General features: G+C 35.8%; 4 protein-coding genes across 7 annotated transcripts; 2 read left to right on the top strand and 2 right to left on the bottom strand.

Moving 5' to 3' along the window:
- Window positions 1-5,107: 5,107 nt before the first annotated feature.
- Window positions 5,108-9,871, top strand: LOC104701434 (cytokinin dehydrogenase 2). The gene is made up of 5 exons (XM_010417132.3): window positions 5,108-6,447; window positions 7,222-7,349; window positions 8,534-8,791; window positions 9,122-9,390; window positions 9,483-9,871. The coding sequence occupies exons 1-5, from the start codon at window positions 5,874-5,876 to the stop codon at window positions 9,772-9,774; spliced, it is 1,521 nt and encodes a 506-aa protein (XP_010415434.2). The 5' UTR covers window positions 5,108-5,873; the 3' UTR covers window positions 9,775-9,871.
- Window positions 9,872-11,811: 1,940 nt separating this feature from the next.
- LOC104701421 (DNA repair protein recA homolog 3, mitochondrial) lies at window positions 11,812-14,617 on the bottom strand. Of its 2 annotated transcripts, none has more exons than XM_010417118.3 (8): window positions 14,278-14,617; window positions 13,993-14,050; window positions 13,601-13,818; window positions 13,358-13,445; window positions 13,095-13,267; window positions 12,847-12,993; window positions 12,625-12,759; window positions 11,812-12,422 (listed from the first exon to the last, which is right to left on the bottom strand). In XM_010417118.3, the coding sequence occupies exons 1-8, from the start codon at window positions 14,332-14,334 to the stop codon at window positions 12,003-12,005; spliced, it is 1,296 nt and encodes a 431-aa protein (XP_010415420.1). In that variant the 5' UTR covers window positions 14,335-14,617; the 3' UTR covers window positions 11,812-12,002. The 2 variants fall into 2 exon arrangements, with proteins under 2 accessions (XP_010415420.1, XP_010415414.1); XM_010417112.3 differs by having other exon boundaries at window positions 13,086-13,267; window positions 14,278-14,582.
- Window positions 14,618-14,783: 166 nt separating this feature from the next.
- On the bottom strand, window positions 14,784-17,620 carry LOC104701412 (nucleosome assembly protein 1;2). Of its 2 annotated transcripts, XM_010417100.3 has the most exons (12): window positions 17,404-17,605; window positions 17,262-17,305; window positions 16,953-17,048; window positions 16,758-16,850; window positions 16,435-16,522; window positions 16,271-16,332; window positions 15,997-16,181; window positions 15,735-15,912; window positions 15,603-15,646; window positions 15,305-15,512; window positions 15,185-15,202; window positions 14,784-15,081 (listed from the first exon to the last, which is right to left on the bottom strand). In XM_010417100.3, the coding sequence occupies exons 1-12, from the start codon at window positions 17,447-17,449 to the stop codon at window positions 15,013-15,015; spliced, it is 1,131 nt and encodes a 376-aa protein (XP_010415402.1). In that variant the 5' UTR covers window positions 17,450-17,605; the 3' UTR covers window positions 14,784-15,012. The 2 variants fall into 2 exon arrangements, with proteins under 2 accessions (XP_010415402.1, XP_087318056.1); XM_087461930.1 differs by lacking the exon at window positions 15,185-15,202 and having other exon boundaries at window positions 15,288-15,512; window positions 17,404-17,620.
- A 3,949-nt stretch (window positions 17,621-21,569) lies between these two features.
- LOC104701405 (casein kinase 1-like protein 5) lies at window positions 21,570-24,618 on the top strand. 2 transcript variants are annotated; one of them, XM_010417088.3, is made up of 14 exons: window positions 21,570-21,918; window positions 22,000-22,040; window positions 22,158-22,227; window positions 22,335-22,483; window positions 22,562-22,657; window positions 22,747-22,817; window positions 22,910-22,971; window positions 23,087-23,150; window positions 23,234-23,318; window positions 23,445-23,571; window positions 23,666-23,748; window positions 23,825-23,888; window positions 23,978-24,066; window positions 24,144-24,618. In XM_010417088.3, exons 1-14 carry the CDS (start codon window positions 21,843-21,845, stop codon window positions 24,369-24,371), a joined length of 1,305 nt encoding a protein of 434 aa, XP_010415390.1. In that variant the 5' UTR covers window positions 21,570-21,842; the 3' UTR covers window positions 24,372-24,618. The 2 variants fall into 2 exon arrangements, 1 of the variants encoding a protein (XP_010415390.1); XR_015563928.1 differs by having other exon boundaries at window positions 21,572-21,918; window positions 23,434-23,571.
- The last annotated feature ends 653 nt before the right edge of the window (window positions 24,619-25,271 follow it).

Below are 25,271 nucleotides of genomic sequence, written 5' to 3'. Positions count from 1 at the left end.
TCAACATGGGTTACACCATTGACACCATCATGAAGAAGCTTTCTACGATTTCCGACGAAAACCAAACAAAAAATTAAGCTGCAAATAATCGGTTTAGTCAGGTTATAATCAAATTACACAGACATAAGTAGATAATTTGTGCTAGGCAGGGATTAGTCATTAATCGAGTCGAAGAAGATGGGTCTAGCGATTTTACAGGGTGTAATCGGTGGTAGACGAGGATTTTTAAAACAGGTATGGAGTGTTCAATTTCGATATTTACATAGCAATCTGAGCATTTGTGATCTTTACGCTCTAATTTGAAGGCAATATTGGGCTATATCTTTCTAATCCAAACGCATCTCATGTGTTTAACCTGGTTCTCTTGTACTCTACATATTTGTATTTGCACTCTACATATTTGTATCAGACGATCATTATAGCCAAGTCAGTTCCGCTAGCTATCTACATTGACAAAACTCTAATGCCCAACAACTTATCCAGTGGATACATTAATTCAGCTGGTGCCGAAGGAAGAAAGAATTCAAAATATGTCTCATTATGAGGCCAACAGCAATACGATCGAATGCTGCATTAGATTTCTTTATATTTTCTTTGATGAGATGCTGGAGAGTTTGTGTCCCTAAGCCTTTACAAGTCTCCTCATAGTCAACAGCAATATATGTTTTTTTTTTTTTTTTAACGTTTTGATTAAAAGAAGCAAACCTTAATTACTTTGTTCTGTTTGAGTCTAGCTAGTGTCTCCAAGCTCATCACAAGACTCATCATCACTTGTGTGCCGCTCTTCACTTTCCAAACTGTCCATCTGATGCAGCAGCATCTTGATGGCTTAGATACGTATTATTGGTTTTTACGTGTTTTTGTTAATTTCCTTTTTCTTGTTTTCTAATGACGTGAGCTGGGAATCTGGCTTTAAGCTGGAGATTCCAGAGTTTCATGGAGGTTCTTCACCCGAGGAACTTTTGGATTGGTTTGTTACAGTGGAGGAAATTCTGGAGTTTAAACGTGTACCCTTAGAACGTTGTGTGCCTTTAATTGCGATCCGTTTTCGACATCGAGCTGCAGCGTGGTGGGCACAATTGAAAACAACTCGTTCACGTCAAGAGAAGGAGAAAATCACATCTTGGGGCAAGATTCGTAAGCATATGCAAAAAAAAAATTTGCCATTCAATTATGAGCAACTATTGTTCCAAAAATTGCAGAATTTACGTCAAGGGAATCGTACGGTGGAAGCATATGCTACTGAATTTTTCCTATTAATCAATCGTGTGGAAGTTAGAGATTCAGAACAACAGTTGATTTCTCGTTTCATTGGAGGACTTCGTCAACAGATTCAACACACACTCAACCTGTTTCACCCTCTTTCTCTTGCCGAAGCTCATCAACAAGCAATCACCACTGAAACACAGACCAAAGGCAATTATTCGGGTTGGAGTTCTTCCCGCCTGAATCGTCCACCTTCCCCTGCTACTCCTTTTGCTCCAGAAGTCACTATTCCTGTTCCAGCTAAGGAGACAGCTATTGTTCCTGTTGACACGAACCGACCAGTCCGTACGGGAACTCTCCGTTGTTTTGCTTGTGGAGAACCGGGGCATCGTCAGTCTGCTTGTCCGACACGCAATCGAAGAGGACTACTACTTGATGATACTGGGCGTGATGTTGAAGTAATATATGATGAGTATGAGGAGGATCCAATTGTTACGGAGGAGTTAGAAGCAGATTCAGGTCAACTTTTGATGTTACGTCGTTCTTGCTTAGCACCACGTAGCCAATCTGAGGCTCCGCAACGTCATAACCTCTTTCATTCACGGTGTACGATTGGTGGCAAGGTTTGTAATTTCATAATTGATTTGGGTAGTTGTGAGAATGTTATTGCAGAGTCTGCAGTTCAAAAGCTGAGTATTCCCGATGAGCCACATCATGTCCCTTATAAATTGGCTTGGTTGCAAAAGGGCAATGACGTGAGTGTCACACGACGTGCACTTGTGACGTTCTCAATTGGTGAAGCTTATAAATACAAGCTTTACTACGACGTGGTTCCTATGGATGCTTGCCATTTATTGTTAGGTCGACCATGGGAATTTGATCGAAAGGTCGTACATGATAGGTTTCATAACACCTACAGCTTCAGCTTTCAAAATCGCAGCTTTATTTTGAAGCCTTCGTTGCCTGATCAAGTATCCTCCCCCTCTAGCTCAATCTTAATTTTACAAAAGCGTCTTTTTGAAGCTGAAATATGTGATGCGAGTATTGTTTTTGTCATGCTTACGACTCATGCGACTATTCCAACGGAACATGTTATTCCTTCAGTGTTTCAAGACGTGATTCATGAGTTCGCCGACGTGTTTCCTAATGACCTTCCTGCAGGGTTACCACCTTTACGAGATATCCAACATCGCATTGATTTTGTGTCGGATGCAGCTCTCCCTAACAGATCCCACTATCGTATGAGTCCTAGTGAACATGAAGAACTTCGCCGCCAAGTCGAGAAGTTGGTGTCTAAGGGTTTTTTGCGAGAAAGTCTTAGCCTTTGCGCCGTTCCGGCTTTGCTTATTCCTAATAAAGATGGTTCTTGGCGCATGGGTGTTGACAGTCGTGCTATTAAGAAGATTACTGTACGCTATCGTTTTCCGATTCCACATCTCGACGATTTACTTGACCAGATTGGTAAAGCAAGTGTGTTCTCCAAGTTAGATTTAAAAATTGGGTATCATCAGATTCGAATACGTCCTGGAGATGAATGGAAGACTGCATTTAAGACTCGTGAAGGTCTCTTTGAATGGTTAGTTATGCCTTTTGGTTTATCTAATGCCCCGAGCACTTTCATGCGTGTTATGAATGAAGCACTTCGCCCTTTTATCGGTAAATTTGTAGTTGTTTATTTTGATGACATCCTGCTCTTTAGCTTGTCTCTTGAGGATCACATTCGACATCTCCGTGAGGTCCTTCTTGTTTTGCGTCGTGACAAGTTTTACGCTACTATGAAGAAATGTGAATTTGGATCACCGGAAGTACATTTTCTTGGTTATATTGTCTCAGCTGAAGGTTTAGCTGTTGATCCTAGCAAAGTATCGGCTATTAAGTCCTGGCCTGAACCTAAAACACTTACTGATACTCGAAGCTTTCATGGACTAGCTTCTTTTTATCGTCGTTTTGTGCCACAATTCAGTAGCTTGATGGCACCTATTACTGATTGTATTAAAGAAGGTTCTTTCTTGTGGACTCCAGCTGCTTCTACGTCATTTGAGGTGATTAAAGAAAAATTGAGTTCAGCTCCAATATTAGCTCTTCCAGATTTTTCGTTGGTTTTCGAGCTACATTGTGATGCATCAAAGACAGGCATTGGTGCCGTCTTAAGCCAGCGACAACGTCCCATTGCTTTTTTTAGTGAAAAATTGCCAGGCTCTCGGTCATGTTACAGTACTTACGATGTGGAGTTTTATGCTATTGTGCAGGCAGTCAAACATTGGCGACATTATCTGTTTCACAAAGAGTTTGTTTTGTATACAGATGATGCTCTTAAACATCTTAGCACACAAGACAAGGTTTCAGCTAGACATGCTTCGTGGATTGGCTATTTACAACAGTTTACATTTGTGATCAAGCACACGTCTGGATCTAGTAACCGTGTTGCTGATGCTTTGAGTAGACGCCATGCACTCCTTGCTGTGTTAAACGTCTCTGTTCCGGGTCTTAGTACTTTCACAGATTTATATCCCACAGACCCTTTCTTTGGTCGTATTCTACAAGATGTTGAGTCTGGTTCGTCACGGGATTATACACTTCATGAGGGATTTCTCTTCAAGGATTCTCGTTTATGTATACCAGATTGTAGCTTACGTTTACAACTTATCTCCGAACTTCATACAGAAGGTCATGTAGGGCGGGATAGAACGTTACAGCTGGTAGCATCTTCTTACTTTTGGCCTTCTCTTCGACATGATGTCGAGAGGTTTGTGGAGCGGTGTGTTATTTTCCAAAAATCTAAAGGTCACGCGTCTAATGCCGGTTTATACATTCCCCTTCGTGTTCCAACACAACCTTGGACGGATATAAGTATAGATTTTGTCGTGGGTCTTCCGCGTACGCAACGCGGGTTTGATTCTATCTTTGTGGTGGTTGACCGGTTTTCAAAAATGGTCCATTTCATACCTTGTAAGAAGACAACTGATGCAGTTCAGGTTGCTAATCTTTTTTTCGCGAAATATATCGTTTACATGGTTTACCATGCTCCATTGTTTCTGATCGAGATTCTCGCTTCCTTGGTCATTTTTGGCGCTCTCTTTGGAAATTACGTAACACTAGCTTGGACATGAGTTCAGCTTATCATCCACAATCTGATGGGCCAACGGAAGTTGTTAACCGTTCTTTGGGAAATCTGTTACGGTGTTTGGTTGGTGAAGCTATTCGGTCATGGGATTCAAAACTCCCTCAAGCAGAGTTTGCTCATAATCATGCCATCAATCGTAGTTCTGGTTTTAGTCCTTTCCACGTTGTGTATGGTATTTCACCACGAGGACCGGTGGATCTTACATCCTTGCCTGATCGTACTCGACTTCATGGTGATGCTGAGGTTTTTGTTGATACATTAGCACAAGTACATGCTGACACTAAAGCTCATTTGGAATCCTCTACAGCAATCGACGTCTTGTTTTTAACACAGGTGATTTAGTATGGGCTGTACTAACTAAAGATCGAATGCCAGCAAGAGCTTACAACAAGTTAAAAGCCAAGAAGATTGGTCCTCTTGAAGTGTTGGAACGTATTAACGACAATGCTTATCGTCTTCGTCTTCCCTCTGACATAAACACTTCTGATGTGTTTAATGTACGCTACTTGTCTCCGTTTGTTCCTCCACCACTCCCTCCAGATTCGCGGTCGAATCCTTCTCACCATGGGAGTCCTGATGCAGCAGCATCTTGATGGCTTAGATACGTATTATTGGTTTTTACGTGTTTTTGTTAATTTCCTTTTTCTTGTTTTCTAAGAAAGACTTCTTTGGGTGTTTAAGTCTTTTTATTTACTTTCTCCTACGTCGGTTGTGACCTACGTTGGAAACTATATAAGTGCTCTTGGGGTTAAGGTTTTAAAGCAGCTTTTGATAATTAATAAACGAGATTTGTTTCTCATCCCTTGTCTTGATTTGATTAGCTTCATCAAAACAGGAAGTCGGTCTCAAGAGATTTACGTAAATCTCTTGATTGAGCGAAGTAGGTCTCAAGAGAATAATTCAATTCCCTTGATTGAGCTACAAACCAGTTTCTTACGCTGCGCCACCATCCAATCCAAATCAGTGTCAAGGAGAGTGCCCATTAATTGGGCATTGGCCAGCCTTGATTCGGGCTCTAATCGGGAGCTTAGTTTCAACCGAATCATTCACAACAGGATACACTCCTTGAACTACCCGACTTTTCTCCCCTCTAGGATCTCATATATGGCTCGGTGGTAGGTTTATGGTCATGGGCACATTACCGGAAGCTTTTTTAATTCAGATTGACTCTTTTATATATTTTCTGGACAAACCTAAGAATTTTTTGGTAGAGAATATACAGTTAAATATGTCATAAATATAGTCAAAACTTATTTTTATCTTTATGAAATATCTAAATATGGGGATGTGCTTAATCTTTTTTCTCCAAGGATTCAAAGAGTTAAAAAAATATTAAATATTTCACTCTTTTTAAAGTAATTTGAGATCTTCATTTTGACTTCAAAATTTAATGTTACGTATATTATTTTGCATAATTATATATGGCTAAATCTTCCGCAAGTTGGTATATAGGAATAGGATATCCATATATACAACAAATTAATATCGCTATTTAAGTTAAAGTTCTCTTCTTCAAGTTCCAATCAGAGCGAGAGAAAAAAAAATGGCTAATCTTCGTCTAATGATCACTCTAATCACAGTTTTGGTTTGTTTATTCTCGAGCTTCACCAAATCATCCAAAGACATTAGAATTGATTTACCTAAATCCCTTAACCTCACCCTATTAACCGATCCTTCCACCATCTCCGCCGCCTCTCAAGACTTCGGAAACATCACCACCGTCACTCCCGGCGGCGTAATCTGCCCCTCCTCATCCTCCGATATATCTCGTCTCCTCCACTACGCCGCGAACGGAAAAATAACGTTCCAAGTGGCGGCTCGCGGCCAAGGCCACTCCTTGAAAGGCCAAGCCTCCGTCTCGGGAGGAGTCGTCGTCAACATGACATGTCTCTCTGACGTGGTGGTTTCGAAAGACAAGAAGTATGCTGACGTGGCGGCGGGGACGTTGTGGGTGGATGTGTTGAAAAAGACGGCGGAGAAAGGTGTTTCGCCGGTTTGTTGGACGGATTACTTGCATATAAGCGTCGGAGGAACGCTGTCAAATGGCGGAATCGGTGGTCAAGTGTTTCGAAATGGTCCTCTTATTAGTAACGTCCTTGAGTTGGACGTTATAAGTGGTACGCATCTTCTAAACTAATTTGATACATTTTAAAAATATATATAGTACTTTTGGTGTACCATATGTTTAATGTTTAAGATTTTATAGTTCGGCAAAACTTTTTGCACCACACGCAATATGGAATCTTCGAAAAACAAAATGCGTAACGCATATATATATTGTTTCAAGGAACTTTTGTATTTCCTACGAAATGAAGCATACACACATAAGACATTTTGTCGTGCATTAATAGATATAATTAAGACTGATTAACCACAATTGGTAGCGTGATAATTTGGATTTTTGTAATGCACAAACATGCATGACGCATGCATATGGAACTTTTCGGTTTTCTAAATTTTTTGTTGTTTCTTTCCTTTTCAGTTTTTTAGCTACAATCAAATTATAATAGGTCAACGAATTAAAATACTTATGTTGGTTGACATTTTCACCAGCAACATTCATATGACGGTAACCTACATTTTTGGAAGGGACATTTTTTTTCTTGGGTTGAAATTTTATTTGAAGGATTACACTTATGCACACCATAATTTGTATAAATGAACGTGAACTGTATGAGAGCATAACTCATAATGAATGTTTTTACAAACAAAATACATATAGCATTTTTAAATATATCATTTCTTAACCCATAAGGTGGCAAAATTTTAGTCATGTGGTAGTGGTATATTTGAAAATTTAAATCATGACTTGTTGCAAATCTTTCTTTAAATAGTATTATACGGAGTTTTTAAACATAATTTTTGCTTGATATTTAATATATTTATTTCAGGGAAAGGTGAAATGTTGACATGCTCACCAAAGCTAAACTCAGAATTGTTCTATGGAGTGTTAGGAGGTTTGGGTCAATTTGGAATTATAACGAGAGCCAGAATTGTTTTAGACCATGCACCTAAAAGGGTACGTATTATCTCATCTTACCATTTATTTTCTATTCATTGAATATATCTGTTTATTTAGTCAACATTCATGATCCAATTTTTATTAGTAGTTACCTTTCAATTTCTATTTAATACATTTTTTTAGTAAATAGAAAATGAATCTTTTGCAAGAGTTTGATTTTCTTATGATTTTCATTGAGATAAAATAGAAAATGTCATTTATGAAAGAAAGCTTCACGTTATGAAAAGATGAAAACTATGCAAATCAGACTTAAATTTTAGCAGTTTTAGTCATTTAAAACAAGTCATTTAGCAGTTTTAGTCATTTCCACAGCCTTTTTAAAAAAAACTAGGATAGAGTAACACTAGTATATAAATGGGTATCCAATAATAATCATGTAAACTTTGTGTGAATATATGCCAGTTTTGATAAGTGGTATATTCATAATTTTCGCAAAAAAAAAAATGATTTCAGTATTTTTATGCGAAATGTTATTAAGACTTCTTTTTTGTTTGTCTCATTTAGTCATAAGTTACCTGAACAAAACCGGGATGGAAAATAATTACGTTATAATATAATTATAATAAATCGGAAAATGTCTATTTATGTTATGACTTTACACTAAAGAGAGTTAGAGACGTATGGATCACAAATTATGAAGCTTTGGTAGATGGTATCCGAAAACTAAAATTAGGTGTACAATTAATTTGGTAGAAATTTGGAATTCAGCTTCAGGTCAAAAGGCTTAAATTTGAACAAAATCTATTCATTGAATAAATAAGATATGGCTTATTTCATTATGTATAGTTTATATTCCTAGGACTTGTGTCCAATCTTGTCTTATGCGTGCAAATCTTTTTGATGTCAACATATAATCCTTGTCTATAAGAGTGAAGCTCCTCAATTAGTCAAATATACTCCAACGTTTGGTAAATACTATATAGTATAGTCTTTGTTGGTATTAATGGTAAGTTTGTTGACTAACTAGAATCTTACAACCATGGTTAACACTATAATTGGTTATCATTTTAAACATAACCTCAGATCATTAGTAAAACAGATTTGGTCATAATAATAATATACGATGACGTTCTGTTTTATTTTCAACTGTTCACGACGTTGAAAAATGTGAAAATAATAGAGTTAATTTTTTTGTGTGTATAAATTAAAGGGAGTTTTTTGTTTCAAATGAAATTGTGTAGGCCAAATGGTTTCGGATGCTCTACAGTGACTTCACAGCTTTTACAAAGGACCAAGAACGTTTGATATCAATGGCCAATGATATTGGAGTTGACTATTTAGAAGGCCAAATATTTATGTCAAACGGCGTAGTTGACACTTCTTTTTTCCCACCGTCCGATCAATCTAAAGTCGCTGATTTAGTGAAGAAGCACGGTATCATCTACGTTCTCGAAGCAGCCAAGTATTATGATGATCCCAATCTTCCCATCATCCACACGGTACTACACATTTACATATTCATCATCACCTCTCGATCATACCATAAGAAATTTATATGATATTTACTGCACCACATTAAGATATATATACCACTTAATCTTCTCATGATCTACATACGTCATTTTAAGTGTTAGTACTTTGGTTATGCGTTGATACTCGCTCACTTGTTCACCATCTTGATCACATTCACATCATCATTGCACCACACACACACACACACATCATCATCATCATCATCATCATCATCATCATTGCACCACCACATACATCACCATATATTGTCTATAGATTCGTAATTCAGACCAACTAAATATCATTTATTTTTGTAGGTGATTGACAAACTCAATAAAAGCCTAAGTTACTTGCCCGGGTTCATATCAATGCACGACGTGACCTACTTCGATTTCTTGAACCGTGTACAAGTCGAAGAAAATAAACTTAGATCATTGGGTTTATGGGAAGTTCCTCATCCATGGCTTAACCTATACGTCCCTAAATCTCGTATTCACGATTTTCATAACGGTGTTGTCAAAAACATTCTTTATAAGCAAAAATCAACTACGGGACTCGCTCTCCTCTATCCAACAAACCGGAATAAGTACGTTCATTACTCTCTATTGATATTTATCTTCAAGAAGAACAATAAGTAGATAAATTTTTGATGAAATGATTTGTTGTTGTTATTGTTAGATGGAACAATCGTATGTCGGCGATGATACCAGAGGTCGATGAAGATGTTATCTATGTCATCGGACTACTACAATCCGCTACTCCACAGAATTTGCAAGAAATGGAGAGCGTTAACGAGAAGATAATTAGGTTTTGTAAGGATTCAGGTATCAAGATTAAGCAATATCTAATGCATTACACCAGAAAAGAAGATTGGATTGACCATTTTGGATCAAAATGGAATGATTTTTCAAAGAAGAAAGAGCTATTTGATCCCAAGAAACTGTTATCTCCAGGACAAGACATATTTTGATTAACTTTTAAGTCTTTAATTCTCAAATAGAAATATAAATATGCTTACTTTTGTACTCTCGTCGACTGCTTAATAAAAAAAAATTGGTTTTTTTCAATGACATATTTTTTCTTATCCGAAGACAAGAACATAAATCTAAAACCATAAACAATTTTTAAAAAATATAAAAAAAAAAATTATTTACTTAAGTAAATATATATATAATTTTAGTTAGAGGAAAAAATCATATTTATATTTACCTTCATGCACTTATTTATATTTTTATATTTAAAATATATTATAATAATTATTACAATAATATAAAACTAAATTATATCCTACCAAAACTTTTGTCAAATACACATCATTACAAATATTATTAATGTCAAATTTCAAGAACATTTCACAACTTATTACAAAATATTTTAAATGCAAAGAATTCATCAAAGCAACATATAATTAATAACCACGTTCAATTTTATTGTATGTTTTACCGTTAAAAATATGCTTTTACACCCAAAATTATTTTATTGTTAAAGTATGCTCTTTATCACCACCTATAAAATGTCTTTGAAACAATTTAAACAAATTTTATGTTGCTTTACTTTCATTTTGGCATAATTATAGTTCTTATAATTACTAAAATTGTTTTGTGACATAATTTTTTTAACCGTGAATTTTTTTACTCCAAAGATATTTTGAATGAACAACTGGTGAAAATTATCTACTCGAGTATAATGATTTTATTACTAACCCAATAAAAATTTTGTATTGAGAAATTGAAAGAAAGTTCATATAACATAATAAAAAAAATTGAAAATTATAATCATGATGATATATATAAGTCTTAGATAATCCAGATATACAAAACATGACATATGTCATAATCACGTTAAAAGATGGATGACATGTTTACTCCGCATAAGTATCGCATTGTACCAAAACTACTTGGAACTATGACCTCGTCTCAAATATTATCGAATCGTAAATTCTCAACTTATTTCTTCCCGAATCAAAAGTTCTCATATATTTCCTTATATATCTAGGTTTAAACGGTTTATGAATCAACTCCGATAAAAAACCACATAAATCCGGTTTGAAACCAATTTTAAAACGGTTTACCGTTCTAACTTCCCAAATTTCAAAATCGCTTCTCAATTACTCGATCAAGTAGCTTTTGTTTTAGTACCAGAATCATTGACATTATCCAGAAGAGAATACTCTAGATTTTGACCAGAAACATCAATCATCGACTAATCTTCGAAACTTATAACGCTACTAACTGTAGAATCACTTTTGGAACCTCCATCAGTGTCTCCATCCTCGATTAATTTAGCGGCCGGTTTTATATACTTTGATTCCATTTCATTGCATATGATAGCTTCCATTGAAGAACCTGCACGAATCAAAAACCCACAATAGATCGGCAAAATTATATCAGCAAAAATCAAAGATCTAGGCTTTCGATATAAATATGTAAACTTATGTAGATATAATAATGTTATTTTTTTAATTAGCTGTCCTATTACGTTTCAAAAATAATAATTCTTTTGACATAACTTATGTTATATCTTTTAAATTTGTTATTCTCTATTTATTGATTAATAATATTATACATGTTTAATGAATTATTTTTTTGTTTATACATGTCAAAATATAATTGAAAAAACACGTACAATATAATTAGCATACAATGATAAATATATTAGTTTTGTTAATTTTCCTTTTTGATTTATGAAATTTCTTTTTAGATATAAACATATAAATTTTATATAGATTTAATGTTATTATCTTAATTAACTGTTTTGAAAAATAATAATTTTTGACACATATCAACATCTTATTAGTATACTTGACATGTGTCATGATCCTGTTAATGGCAAATTTCGAAAACCCAACTTTATATAATAAGGTAATGTTATTATCTACTGTTTTGAAAAATAATAATTTTTGACACATGTCAACATCTCATCAGTATACTTGACACGTATCATGATTGAAAACCTAACTTTATATAATAAGATTGATCACTAAGATTTAAATGAAAAAATAATATGCTTTCTGTTAAACATTAAATTTCCTATTAAAACTACAAAAATGTATCACCCACATCAAACGATTAATATGTAAATGTGATTTTAACTCGCACAAAAATTACATGAGGAGCCGGTAAACCGAATCCAAACCAGATTAAACCCAAAAAACTCTAGGCCAAGGGAAAAATATTATACTAAACCGGACGCCTCTGATCAGGGTACTTCAACAACCACTGCAGCAGCAGTGGCAACAACAGGAGTTGTTGATTCATCATCTGTGTTATCAGGTGAAACCACAACTCTCAGGGAATCTTCATCCTCAGGTTCAGATTCGGATTCCTTATCTGCAACTTCATCGGCGATGAGCTTGTCTTGGAGCTTCTTCATGAGCTCTTCTTGATCAGATTCGTTCTGTCTCAGGAATTTCTTTAAGGCCTCTTTCCCATGGTAGTTTTTACCATTGAGATTGTAGAATGTTCCGTTCTTGGCGATGAACTTGTGCTTTATGCTCAGGTCTATTATCTCAGTGACTTTGCAGATTCCTTTACCGAATTCAAGCTCAAACTGAGCAGTCCTAAATGGTGGAGCGAGTTTGTTCTTCACTATCTTCACCGAGACTTGACTTCCCGTTGTCTGCACAAAAGCATACAATCTCATGGTTTCAAACACTAGCAGTTTGTAGACAACATTAAGTTATTCTGAAGGTCAGTTTTGTTCGAAACTAAGGAGCAAATAAAAAAACTTAAGTGATCATTTAAACACACATCACGAACATATGACAGGTCATAAGAGCATGGAACCCATCATAATGTGTAAGCGGGGTTCGGAAGTTTACCTCTTCGCCTTTCTTGATAAGTCCTATTCGCTTAATATTCAAACGCATAGAAGCATAAAACTTCAAAGCATTTCCACCACATGTAACTTCTGTTGGACCTCCAAATCCTCCAAACGTAGATAGTTTTGATCTCACCTGAATATAAAACATTCACATAAGAGACTTTACATTTTGAATACTGGAACTTTTCAACAAATCTCAGCTACTAAAGTTCTCTCTTACCTGATTTATAAAGATCAGTAGTGTTTGCGATAACGATAAAGAATGACTCAATTTACGCAAAGCTTGGCTCATCAATCTGGCTTGCATAGCCATATGGGCATCACCCATCTCTCCTTCGAGTTCTCCTTTAGGTACAAGAGCAGCCACCTGTAAAAACAAAATCACATGAATTCATGAGAGAGCAAAATATAGATCCCAAAGCAAAAGCATCAACCCAGTATCCATCCCATATAAATCACCTTACTTACACTGTCAACTACAATAACATCAACTGAACCACTTCGGATCAAAGTGTCCACAAGACTAAGGGCCTGTTCTCCACAATCAGGCTGCGATAGAAGTAGGTTTTCAGTATTTACACCGATTGCTTTAGCAAGTGACGAATCAAGAGCATGCTCAGCATCTACAAAGACACAGGTTCCTGTATGCAAAGAACTTTCTTTAGGATACTAAATACAATATGGCTCTGTAAAGAACATTGCTGACGAGTTAAAAGAAACATGTAAACAACCTCCTTGTTTTTGTGCTTCTGCAATAACATGAAGAGCAAGTGTAGTCTTTCCCGATGCTTCAGGACCATATATCTCCACAACACGTCCCTATGGCATTCACAATGGGGAGACCAATATTATTAGACTCTTCAAAGAGACACATAGACTTATACATAAACCTCAATTAACAAAGCTAAACATCGAAACAGAACCAACCTAAGAAAACACTAAATCACAATATCACCACGAGAGATAATATATACCTTAGGAAGGCCACCGACTCCCAATGCTACATCGAGGGCAAAAGATCCGGTAGAGAAAACAGGAACATTTCTAGGAGAAACAGCACGACCGAGCCACATTATCGAGCCTTTGCCAAAAGAAGTAGTAATCTGATCAAGTGCTTGCTGCAAAGCAATCTCCTTTTTAGACATACCTTCCTCAGATGATCCATTTCCATCTGACTTACTCTTCTTTTTAGCTTCAAAAGAAAAGAAATTGCAAAGCAAAAACCTCAATTGTAACGACCATAATGAAAAGCTAAGCAATCATAAAACGAAACGGATTTGGCTTTTAGTCTTCATCAAATCAAAAACCAATTTCAGTAAAATCGATTCAGACACAAAGGTAAAAAAGCAAGATTAAGACAATCCACCTTTGGCAGCAAAGCCACGACGCTGAAACGATGTTCCAACCACAGTGCTGTTAAATACCTGCAAAACACCATGGAACCAACCAACCCTTCTCAATTAATTTACTAATCCAAACAATAAGAGAACGAAATCAAAATAAAGAGACATAATTTGGGATTGCTTTTACGAATATGGGATTAACCAACAAAACACACACTCAAAATAAGACAGTAACAGAGTTTTTTTCAATTTCTGGCAATACCCAAGTCACCTGGGTATAAATACAGAAAAATAAAGTATATAAATACCTCTGACGAGAACAGAGTCCGTCTCAGAGAAGACACGTTTCGGAGTAATCTCGCCATAGAGAAGTACGAAAGCTTCTTCTCCACTTTTATTAAACCACAGGTAAAGAAAAAACAAAGAATACCAAAAAAAGGAAAAAAAAAAAAAGGAAAACTCGAACTACCCAGAAGACACAATTGTATGAACTGGAGAAATAAATAAATAAAAAGAGAAATACATAGAAGAAGTGAAAAAAAGAAAAATAAAAGGAAGAGTTTTTAGGGTTTTAGGTTTTTGTTTCCCTCCTTTCAAAACCATTCTTTTGATCGGTTTTTTTACCAAAGTCGCCGGCTTAAATGTTTTGTCTTCTGTCTTTCTTAGCTCAAACCGACGTCTAGACCGGCTCATTGGTACGTTTAGGTTTATTATTGATAAATTAGATTTACCGGTTAAGGTAAATCTGAATAAACCTTGTTTTGTGGAACCAAATGATCTCATTGTCGAGAATAAATTAAATTGGATTGAAATCTGACCCGAACGACATAAATATTATAAACTCAGTAACAAATTCATAAGAAGATTACAAATGAAAAATCAAAGACTTGACCAAACCCAACCGAAGAACCAATTTTTCTCTTTTCAACAAACCAACCACCCAAAACTTGATATATAATAAACCGGACCATGACTCTGCAAACTAAAAGCAACACAACCTCGGTCAAACTCAAAAACCGCTCACTCTTTTTTCTTCAGATTCTTCACTGCTGTTTACATTCCGGTGGCCTCTCACCTGTTTGACCTTCCGCAACTTGACTTCTTCCTGCCTTCTGTTTATTATAAAAAAAAATAGAGACCTCTGGTTAGTGACAGCCGTCGGATTATCAACCAAGAAACATATACCAACAGATGAGATTGGTTGATTGTTTAAACCTTGTGCCCAGCTGATGACTGCAAAATAAAACGAAGAAGAAGAGAAACCACCAAATCAGTCTCAGAGTTTTTTTTAGTTGTATGTTAGAAACATAAAGTAAACCAATATCACATAATTACCCTCTTTTTGTTCTTCTTTCCTTGATCAGCAGCTTCTTCCTCCTCGTCATCATCTTCCTCCTCATCCTCATCATCTTCCTCGTCCTCTTCATCATCTTCCTCGTCAATCTCATCATCGTCGTCTTCCATATCAAGGTCATCTGCCTCAACAGCTTCACCAGTGAACCATGACACAGCGTGGGAGATGATTTTTTCTTTTATGGTTGATCTACAGGATAAACAGTAGGTAGATTCAGATCTTATAACTGAGAGAATTTATAAGTGAAGAGAACTGAAGATGAAATAAAAAGGTACAAACCCGATATCATAGTCGTGTTCCATTTGGCCTTGGAGTTCATCAGCCTGTGCATGATTTCAGTGATCAGATTTACGTTTAACACAATCTTACGTACTGAATCAAAAGTTAAACTGCAACGGGAGATGGACATACCATTTCATCATCAAGATCCTCATCGTCGTCAGGAACTTGAGGTGGAGAGAAAAAGTTGAAGAAGCTCTCACAGTCCTCAGTCTTAGTGATCGGCTTAATGTTTTTCGATCCTTTCTTTGGCTTCTTTTTTAGAATCTTTTGTGTCAAACACCTTCCAGGATACCACTCAATCTCAGTCCTGAACAACAACAGTTAACATTCAATAAAGACTTCTCGCCATTACAATTAAAAAGAGCATATACTTGATAAAGTAAAAGATTACCCAAGGGCCTTCTCAAGGATAGGCTCATCTTCATCAATCATGTGATATGTCTTGGTCAAGACAGTGTTCTTGAAGTAAGGGTTCTGATCAAAAGAAAACTCGAGCTTGAACCCTTTTGGTTCTTCAACCCTACTCCACTTGATATCTTTAAGATACTTGAGAGCCCCTTCATCTCGCTCAGTTATCTAAAAGCATGGAAAAAAAATACACATAAGGATAAAGAGAATCGCCATTTCATTACCCAAAAAGAATAAGAAATGATCTAGTAACGAACCTCCTCAGCAGTAATTTCATTGTTCTTCAATGCAATAAGCCAGAAATCTGGCACTCCTTTCTCTGAAAAAATATCATTTGCAAAAGCCATGTGTTCATCATCATCATCATCATTAGAAACAAATTAAATAAACATTATTTCAGAGTAAGAAATGATAAAATTACCTTCAGCTGCTTTCTCTTCTCCTTGTTCTGATTTTACTTCTTCTCCTGCACCTTCAACTTCAACCACACCGTTCACAATCTCATATCGCTGTATATGATTGGGGAATTAGGAAAGAGGAAAATCATCACCATTAGTATAATCACGAATGTTGCAGAACAAATTTAAAGAACATGCATCACTAATGATTCACGAAAGTGCCAACAGAGAGAAGTCTTATTTTTTTACCTTCAGCAATTTGAGGTGTCATGTGTTACAGAGATATTCTAATAATAGGAAATTAAAGACCATAAGCACCTCAAAGCATCAAAAACCGTTTACAAACCTTGGTATACAAAGGCTGGTATAGCTTTTGATATTTAGCTTCTAGAGCTGCCCTCTCTTCGAAGAATTTGGCTTCCATCTCATCATATTGCTCCTGCAAAGGTTTCATACAAAAACAAAAAGGAATCAAACAATTGTTCACTCCACCAAATATCATCAGAACACAACAAATTAAAAAGATGAAAATTTTACTAACCTGAATCTCTCTTAGAACCTCGACACGCTTCCTGACTGTCGGCGTCAAGTTCTCAAGGACATCTGAGTGTTGTCCAGCCAAGTTCTGCAACTTGTTCTGCAGCAAACACACAAATCAGGAAAATAAGTACAATAGCTATTAAAAGTCACAAAACTTTACAAACGAATCAAATTAAGATGCAGAGACAATCCCTAAAAAAACCAAATTCGAATTCTCTTATAATCAAATCAATCCCTAAAACCCAATCTCCATATAGTCATAACACCCAAATCATATCGTGAAATTAAAAAAAAAAAAAAAAAAACTGACCTTAAGAGCATTAACAAGCCCGGCACGATCCTCCTCGTTAAGAGCTACAAGCAAAACACAAAAAGAGAAGCTTTTTTTCAATAAATCAAGAGAACGAAAAGAGAACCCACCCAAGGCCTCGGTCTAGAGTAAAATATGTTACCGGCGGTGAGATCGGCCATGTTGATGCTGTCCTTGTCGTTGCTCATCTTCGAAAGAAAAGAATCTAGCGGAGGAAGAGGAGGAGGAAGATAAGAAACCTTAAAACCCTAGATTTTTGGGGACAAATAGAGAAGGAAAAGAAAATATATATATAAATAATAAATTAAAAAGGGCTTTGAGAAAATGACCAGACCGAATTAACTGGACACTTTTTTTATAAGGGCGACAATTTATTTATTTATTTTATTATATTTGTCTATTTGGGTTAATGTTTTTAACTGAAAAGAGCAAAGCCGTGTTTGGTCATTATGGCCAAGGCCCAAAACCAAACAACCATTAAAAAATAGCATATGTTATGAGAATATATTGAGTCTAAATTGATATGATTTAATTATACGGCAATAAAGAATAAATAAGAAAAAGGGGTTTAAGAGGAAAGAGGAATTCAAATACCACATTCAAAGGGTTTTTTTCCAAAAATACTACCTTTTAGTTTTTTTCCAAAAATACAACAAAAATTTTATTTTCCAAATACCACAAACACAAAAACCTGTTTTTTAAGGATGTATAATTTTTTAGGTTTGGGTTGAAAATTTTACATTTAAGGTATAGTTTTTAATTAGGGGTTGAAAATTTTACATTTAAGGTATAGTTTTTAATTAGGGGTAGGGTTAGTTTTTAGGATTTATGGATTAATTTTAATATTAAAACTTAGTTTAATTTTGTAGTAATTTTAGAAAAAAAACAATTTAGTATTATTTTTGGAGAGAAAAAAAAATAAAAGTTCTATTTTTGGGAAAAGAACTTTATTTTAGTGGTATTTATGAGAATTAAAAAACATGAATTCTTGGACACTTTTTACCAAAATAAAGAATATATTTATTTCTTTTTAATGTATTTAAATCAACATTTGCAATTTTAAAAAAATTATATCAGAAAATTTAGCCAGGTCGAGTCGACTATATATACTCGTAGATATAAACTAGGTCTAAAGTATAACATTCGTTCACCACTTGAAATAGAATGGATCTGATGGCGACGGGGTTGTATTCAAGAAGACCTAAAAGAAAGCTAAGGCTAGCAACCACCGTAATACAGATAAACCACGAAAGAGATCTGAGAAATTCTGAATAACACTTATTAATAAGAACCTTAATCTCTCGATGTTCATGAAACACGGAGGATTACTTACCGGCTCTCTAAACGAGAGAAACCCGGCAAACCGACATCGGAACCTTAGAAACGTTTACAAAAGATTATTCTGGATAAGAAGCTAAGAGCTAAACAAAGGTGCTCATATAAAGAAAATAAAGATTCCATCTTCTAACGGCCTCCCGTTCTCAGCCGTCCACGTGTTGCACGATCCCTTTAACTTGAACACACACGTGAGAACACTCGTGCGACTGACTCTGCAAAATATCTTCTCTCTAAAAGCTGTATCAAATCTTCCCCTCTGCAGAGCCTTGTCCACAAGGGCCATTAAACTGCAAATTCTGGGAATTTCTTTTGGAGCTTAAGGTATACGAACAACAACCGATGATTGTCGATAGGGTTGGAGCTTAAGGTAAACGTAATCACCAATGTCAAATTCCCTTTCAGTGTGATGGTGATCCGCCAATTGCTTCATCCTATGTTGTGCACGCACCAAATGAAATTTCAACAGCTTTAACATGTTTTCCCTCTCCTGCAAGGAACGTGCCACAACTGCTACTTTCGATTCACCAGGTAGATATGGTAAATGCACCGGCGGAGCTTGACCATAAACAGCTTCATATGGTGTCATCCGAGTAAATGTGTGGTAGTTAGTATTGTACCAATACTCCGCAAGTGCCAACCATTTGCACCACATATGAGGTTGGGTGTGGCACATACAACGTAAGTATGTCTCCAAGCATCTGTTAACCACCTCAGTTTGACCATCACTCTGAGGAAGATACGCCGTTGACATTTTGAGAGCGACACCTTGCAAGGTAAAGAATTCCCGCCAAAACTCGCTTGTAAACACAGAATCCCGATCACTAACAATAGAGTTTGGGCATCCATGGAGCTTAAAAATTATCCAGATATGCTTGAGCCACAAACAAAGCACTATAAGGATGAGATAATGCAATGAAGTGTGTTGCCTTGCTCAATCGATCAACAACCACCATTATTACCGACATGTTTGCAGAGAGAGGCAACCCTTCAATGAAGTCCATGGAGACATCGCTCCATACAGTGTCCGGAATTGGTAGTGGTTGTAATAAACCAGGGGAAGCAGCATTATCATGTTTACACTGTTGGCAAACATGGCAGCTTCGAATATAGGATTGAATGTCACTTGCCATTCCCTTCCAATAAAAAACACCTCTAACCCTCTGATAGGTCACATCCCTTCCTGAGTGTCCTCCCACTCCTGAACAATGCAACCATTGAAGAATAGTGTCACACAACTTCACATTGTTTGGAACCACAATTTTGCTTTTGCGTCGAAGAACATCTTGTCCCCAAGAATAGTGTTTCTTCGCATATGGTTTAACCTTGAGAGTGGAGATAAGCTCTTTTAATTCTGCATCATTGTCATACTCCTCATGAATCTCCTTTAATAGATCACATTCCACCACAGTCATGGCCATATGCAACACTTCAGCACCATCCACCCGTGACAAAGTATCGGCAGCTAAGTTTTCCTTACCATGCTTGTATTGAATCTCATAATCGAATTCTAACAATTTTGGAAGCCACTGCTGTTGTATTGGAGTGTTCAGACACTGCTCCAACAAATATTTCAAGCTCCTTTGATCGGTTTTAATGATAAAATGTTCCGGAAGTAGGTAATGTCTCCATTTCTGAACTGCAAAAATCACTGCCAATAACTCCTCATAAATCAATAAATGCAGTTGCTTACCCTTCAGCTGTCTACTGATATACGAAATAGGGTGTCCTTCTTGCATCAACACTGCCCCAATACCATGACCACATGCATCTGTCTCCACAATAAACACCTTGCCAAATAATGTTTACATATTTTACGCTAACCGACAATATACGCAAAATAAGTTTTTTTCAAATTTTTGAACCATCACTTCACTTCGCATGAACCATCATTTCAATCACTTGCACCATTTTTGCTCTGTGGATTATACTCTTACATCAAATTTAATGCTATGTATTGTGAAAATATGTTTTAACCACATGTTGTTGTTTCGGTTATTTATGGAATGTATAGAGCATCATATTTTAGAAGATTTTGAGATATTTTCAAAATTACATGTTATTTTCTTTTGACAATAATTACATGTTATTTAACTACGGATTTTTAAAAATCAGCTGAACTGGTAAAAAAGAATAAGCAAATATGAAGTTGGACAATAATATATATGTGCTATAACCTGCAGCAAAAACTTAAAAGAATTTAGGTAAATGTAAAAGCAAAAAAATCTTAAATTATATTAATTAGTATTCTTTTTTCTTTGGATGAAAATATATGAGAATTATTTAATAAAAATAATATTATATGAGAAAAACATTCTTGGAGCCATGAAAGTTCAGATTCCCTCATATGCAGAATTACATCTTATGCACAAAACAATTGAGTAATATATATATATTTATTTTAAAAAAGGGGACAAAATTTGAATTATATCATATGCATGCAGAAAAAATCACAAATCGTATCAACTAAATGTATTATATAATAATTCATGATAATTTAAATACAAATTCAAATAAAATTGAAAAAAGAATTAGATATTTATGTTTGAATTAAGTAGAGAGATTTTCCTATCTTTTATTACTTTGCCTATAATTGGTCTTGAAGTTTTGGTATATATTTTTGACATTGTTTTGAAAATGAGGATTTGTTCTGAAAATGTATTTCAAAAATACTAGTAGAGATTTTGTATATGTCTTTTTTTTGTAATAACCTGTTGAGTTGAATGAAATTTGGTTTATTAGGTAGTAAAAAATATGTAAATTTTTTGTTTTTTTTTAATTAAAAGATCTATGAATGTTGAAATACATACGAATTTCTATATTTTAGAGATTTTTGGAATTTAGGTAAATGTATTTTTTTTTAGCGAAATAACCTTAAAATAAATAAATTAAATATATATTAATTCAGTATTTTTTTTTCCCGGGATGAAAATATATCGAACCTATTTATTAAAATAAAATAAAATAAAAAATATATGTACAGGCTAAGCGACACACACGCACACGCGCAGCGTTTTCTTCTTCCTTGGTCCTTCTTCCTTGTTCTTCTTGTTGCCCAACCAAAGCTCCCATCCCATGGAATCTCACTAATTTCCTCACCTACGCACTCCCCTATTTCACCTACTCTGTGAAACCCTCTTTAGTTTTTTTTTATTATTGCACTTCACTTTCTCCAGCGCGTTTGAAATCGGCTCAACATAGTAGAAGACGAACAGCACAACAAGTTAGGGTCTTTTCCAATTGGGGATGGAACCTCGTTTTGGGAATAAGTTCCGCCTTGGCCGCAAAATTGGGAGCGGCTCATTCGGAGAGATTTACCTTGGTTCGTTCGTTTCCCCCTCTTATATACCTTTCAATTACTTCGTCTGTAAAGACTAAGTTTTTGAGACTGTTGTCATTGCAGGAACTGATGTTCAGACTAACGAAGAGGTTGCTATTAAACTTGTGAGTGTGTTGTTTCAAACTCTGTTTAAAAGTCCCCATTTTGGAGAACTGACTTGAAACATTTGGGGTTTGGATCATGATAAAGCTGGATTTTTTAAATTTTGGGTTTTTGTGCAGGAGAGTGTGAAGACTGCGCATCCACAATTGTCATACGAGTCGAGGATTTATAGAGTTCTTCAGGGTGGAAGTAAGTATGCAATTTTTCTCTGTTGTCTTGTATTCTCATTCATTATATATAGTTGTTTGCGGGTTAGTGTTATTCATCTTCTTGTGTATGTTCGTTGAATGATGTAGCTGGGATTCCAAACATGAAATGGTATGGCACAGAGGGTGACTTCAATGTATTAGTGATGGATTTGCTTGGTCCTAGCCTTGAAGACCTGTTTGGTTATTGCAATAGGAAGTTTAGCTTGAAGACTGTTCTTATGCTAGCTGATCAAATGGTAATGCTTTTTCATTGATTGATGCCATTCTCATCTGTTTGGTTTCCATGAACCTTTTGTTTTACACCTTTCTGTCAGATCAATCGTCTCGAGTTCATCCATTCTAAGTCGTATCTTCATCGAGATATAAAGCCGGATAATTTCCTCATGGGTTTGGGAAGGCGGGCAAATCAGGTCATCTTTCTTTATAAACTCTGTTATGATATTTTCGTTAGTCTCAACTTTGATTTTGGGATCTTACTTTATTAAGTCTCTTTCCCTAGGTATACATCATAGACTATGGCTTGGCTAAGAAATACAGAGACAGCTCAACTCATAGACACATCCCATACAGGTACATAATAAGGTTTTGGATGTCCGATTCTGATTTGTTTTTTTCTGACTTCCAGTTTATTTATGCATACATTATACGTATACATGCTTCAGGGAGAATAAAAGTCTAATTGGGACCCCGAGGTATGCCAGCTTGAACACTCACCTAGGGATCGGTAGCTTTCTATAAACCCTCCTGATTAATCACGGATCTTATTCTCTCTTTCCCCTGGCTATTTTTTTCTTATTTCAATCTTTCTGTTCATCTGTACATTTATACACATTTGGTAGAGCAAAGTCGGAGAGATGATGTAGAATCGCTTGGTTATATCCTCATGTACTTCCTCAAGGGAAGGTGAGAGTCATCATTGAGTGAACCTTTCTTTCTATCCCGCTTCTTGTCTCCCAATCCATCTCTTACATCCTGTTTTCTGTTAGTCTCCCGTGGCAGGGACTGAAAGCTGGGAACAAGAAACAGAAATATGATAAGATCAGTGAAACGAAGGTTTCAACTTCCATCGAAGTAAGTTCTTATGGTGCACATTTAGAAACTTATACAAGTCCATGTACTAAGAACTTATTATGAAGTAGAGAAGGTTGATCATAGATAATACTCTTAAGTCTTAACTTTGCATCAGTGTCTTTGCAGACGTTATGCAGAGGTCATCCAACAGAGTTTGCGTCCTACTTCCATTACTGCCGCTCACTTAGGTTTGATGATAAGCCAGACTATGCATATTTGAAGAGACTATTCCGCAACCTTTTTATTCGTGAAGGTCATTTCATTTTATCTCTTCTTTCTTTCTATCAGGCTATTAAAATTCATACAGAAGCATTTGTTGACACCAAATGAGTATTTTGTTTATCCAGGTTTTCAGTTTGATTTTGTGTTTGACTGGACAGTATTTAAGTATCAGCAATCACAATCTGGAAACCCTCAACCTCGTCCCCAGGTACAGTCTTGATACTTTTAATTTTGGGCGCCGTCCATGATACATGTAATGAATAATGCAATGTTTCTGTTGTCAGGATGGTGGTGTTGGAACTAGTTCTGGATTAAACACTGCGGTCGGCAATTCTGAGAAGCGTCCAGGTATATTTTTGAATGCTTATGATCCTTCTTTAAGAAAATGCAGCCAGATAGGTGTGTGTATATACTTAAGGCGTGTTTGTCTGCTGTAGATGTCCCAAACCAGAGAACAAATCCGGATTTTACCCTGAAGCAGAAAGACAAGATTGTAAATGAATCTGCAGTTGCAAAGGATAAGCTGGTAAGTTTCTTGTCATGCTGTTTTTTTCCATCCCGGGTACCATATTTTGATTCGGGATGTTCATTGTGATCTCTCAGCTACTTGGATCCTTGAACTTGGGTCGATCAGAAGGATCATCATCAAGACGAGTTGTGGACTCGAGTAGCCGTGAACCATTCAGTGGCGGGAGTGACAATGCAAACTATGAAACCGCACTCAAAGGCATTGATGGTTTGCGGATCAATAACAATGCAGGCGATGAGACAGCAGCAGCGCCACATTCAAATGGAGACGATGTAGAACCCAAAGCAAAGCTCTCTGACTGAATTCATACAAGAAGCTATAAAACAAAACTGGTATTCACTTGATGCTCGTCCCAATGACGTTGTCTATGATTCTTCTGAAGAAAGCATATTTTCACAGTTAGACGATTGATATAAGAGACAGGGAGATATAGATTTATATACCAAAAGTGCTTAAAGTATGATTCTTAAAAGATTCATTTGTCTCCTCCATTTGTATAGAGAAACCTTTCGAATTTTCCTTCTCTATAATAATCTTCTTTTAGCCCAATGGAAAATGAAAATTTTGGAATGGTATAAATTTAAACTGGGGATCGAAATAATCTAGATTACTAGTTAGGTTTTGTTATATAGTCCTTGCCTTCATATCTTGAAAATTAAATTCGGTTAAGAAAAAAAAAAGATTGCAAATAGATTTTCTTAGAAGATATTTAAAACTTTCATCAAATCGATCAACAGAAATATATTTTGATTTGATGTCCGAGCCTAAAGTTTATGACTCGTTAACCTCGTACGTGCTCTGCTTAAAAATATTGTTTTTTGGTGTAATACTAATCTTTTGGATGAAAAGATATCATGACTTGTTTCTAGAAACATGAACACGACTAGTACATGTGTATTGCTCTTCACGCATTGTGTCGGTAGGGAGAGAATTTGATTTTCAAAACCTAGAATTACAACGTACGTACCGTCTGATTATATCTGTAGATTGTAGAGTAGAGTTCGGCTTTAAAGATTGTGGGACAACCAATCATAACATGTGAAATAAAGTGATGCAACAAACAAACAAACTCACGTGTAATATTATACCTGGAAGATATATATACCAAAAATATAAATGGAAGGAGAGAGTCTTTTGGCTTTGTCCATCGCATAACCAAAACTCAATATACTATACTCAATCAATAAATAAAAATTACAAGC

The sequence above is a fragment of the Camelina sativa genome, chromosome 1 (genome assembly GCF_030686135.1).
Source record: "Camelina sativa cultivar CO46 ecotype springtype chromosome 1, ASM3068613v1".
Classification (NCBI taxonomy): Eukaryota; Viridiplantae; Streptophyta; class Magnoliopsida; order Brassicales; family Brassicaceae; genus Camelina; species Camelina sativa.
The sequence above is the reverse complement of the archived record's forward strand: the minus strand, read 5'-3'. Positions and strand labels throughout refer to the sequence as shown.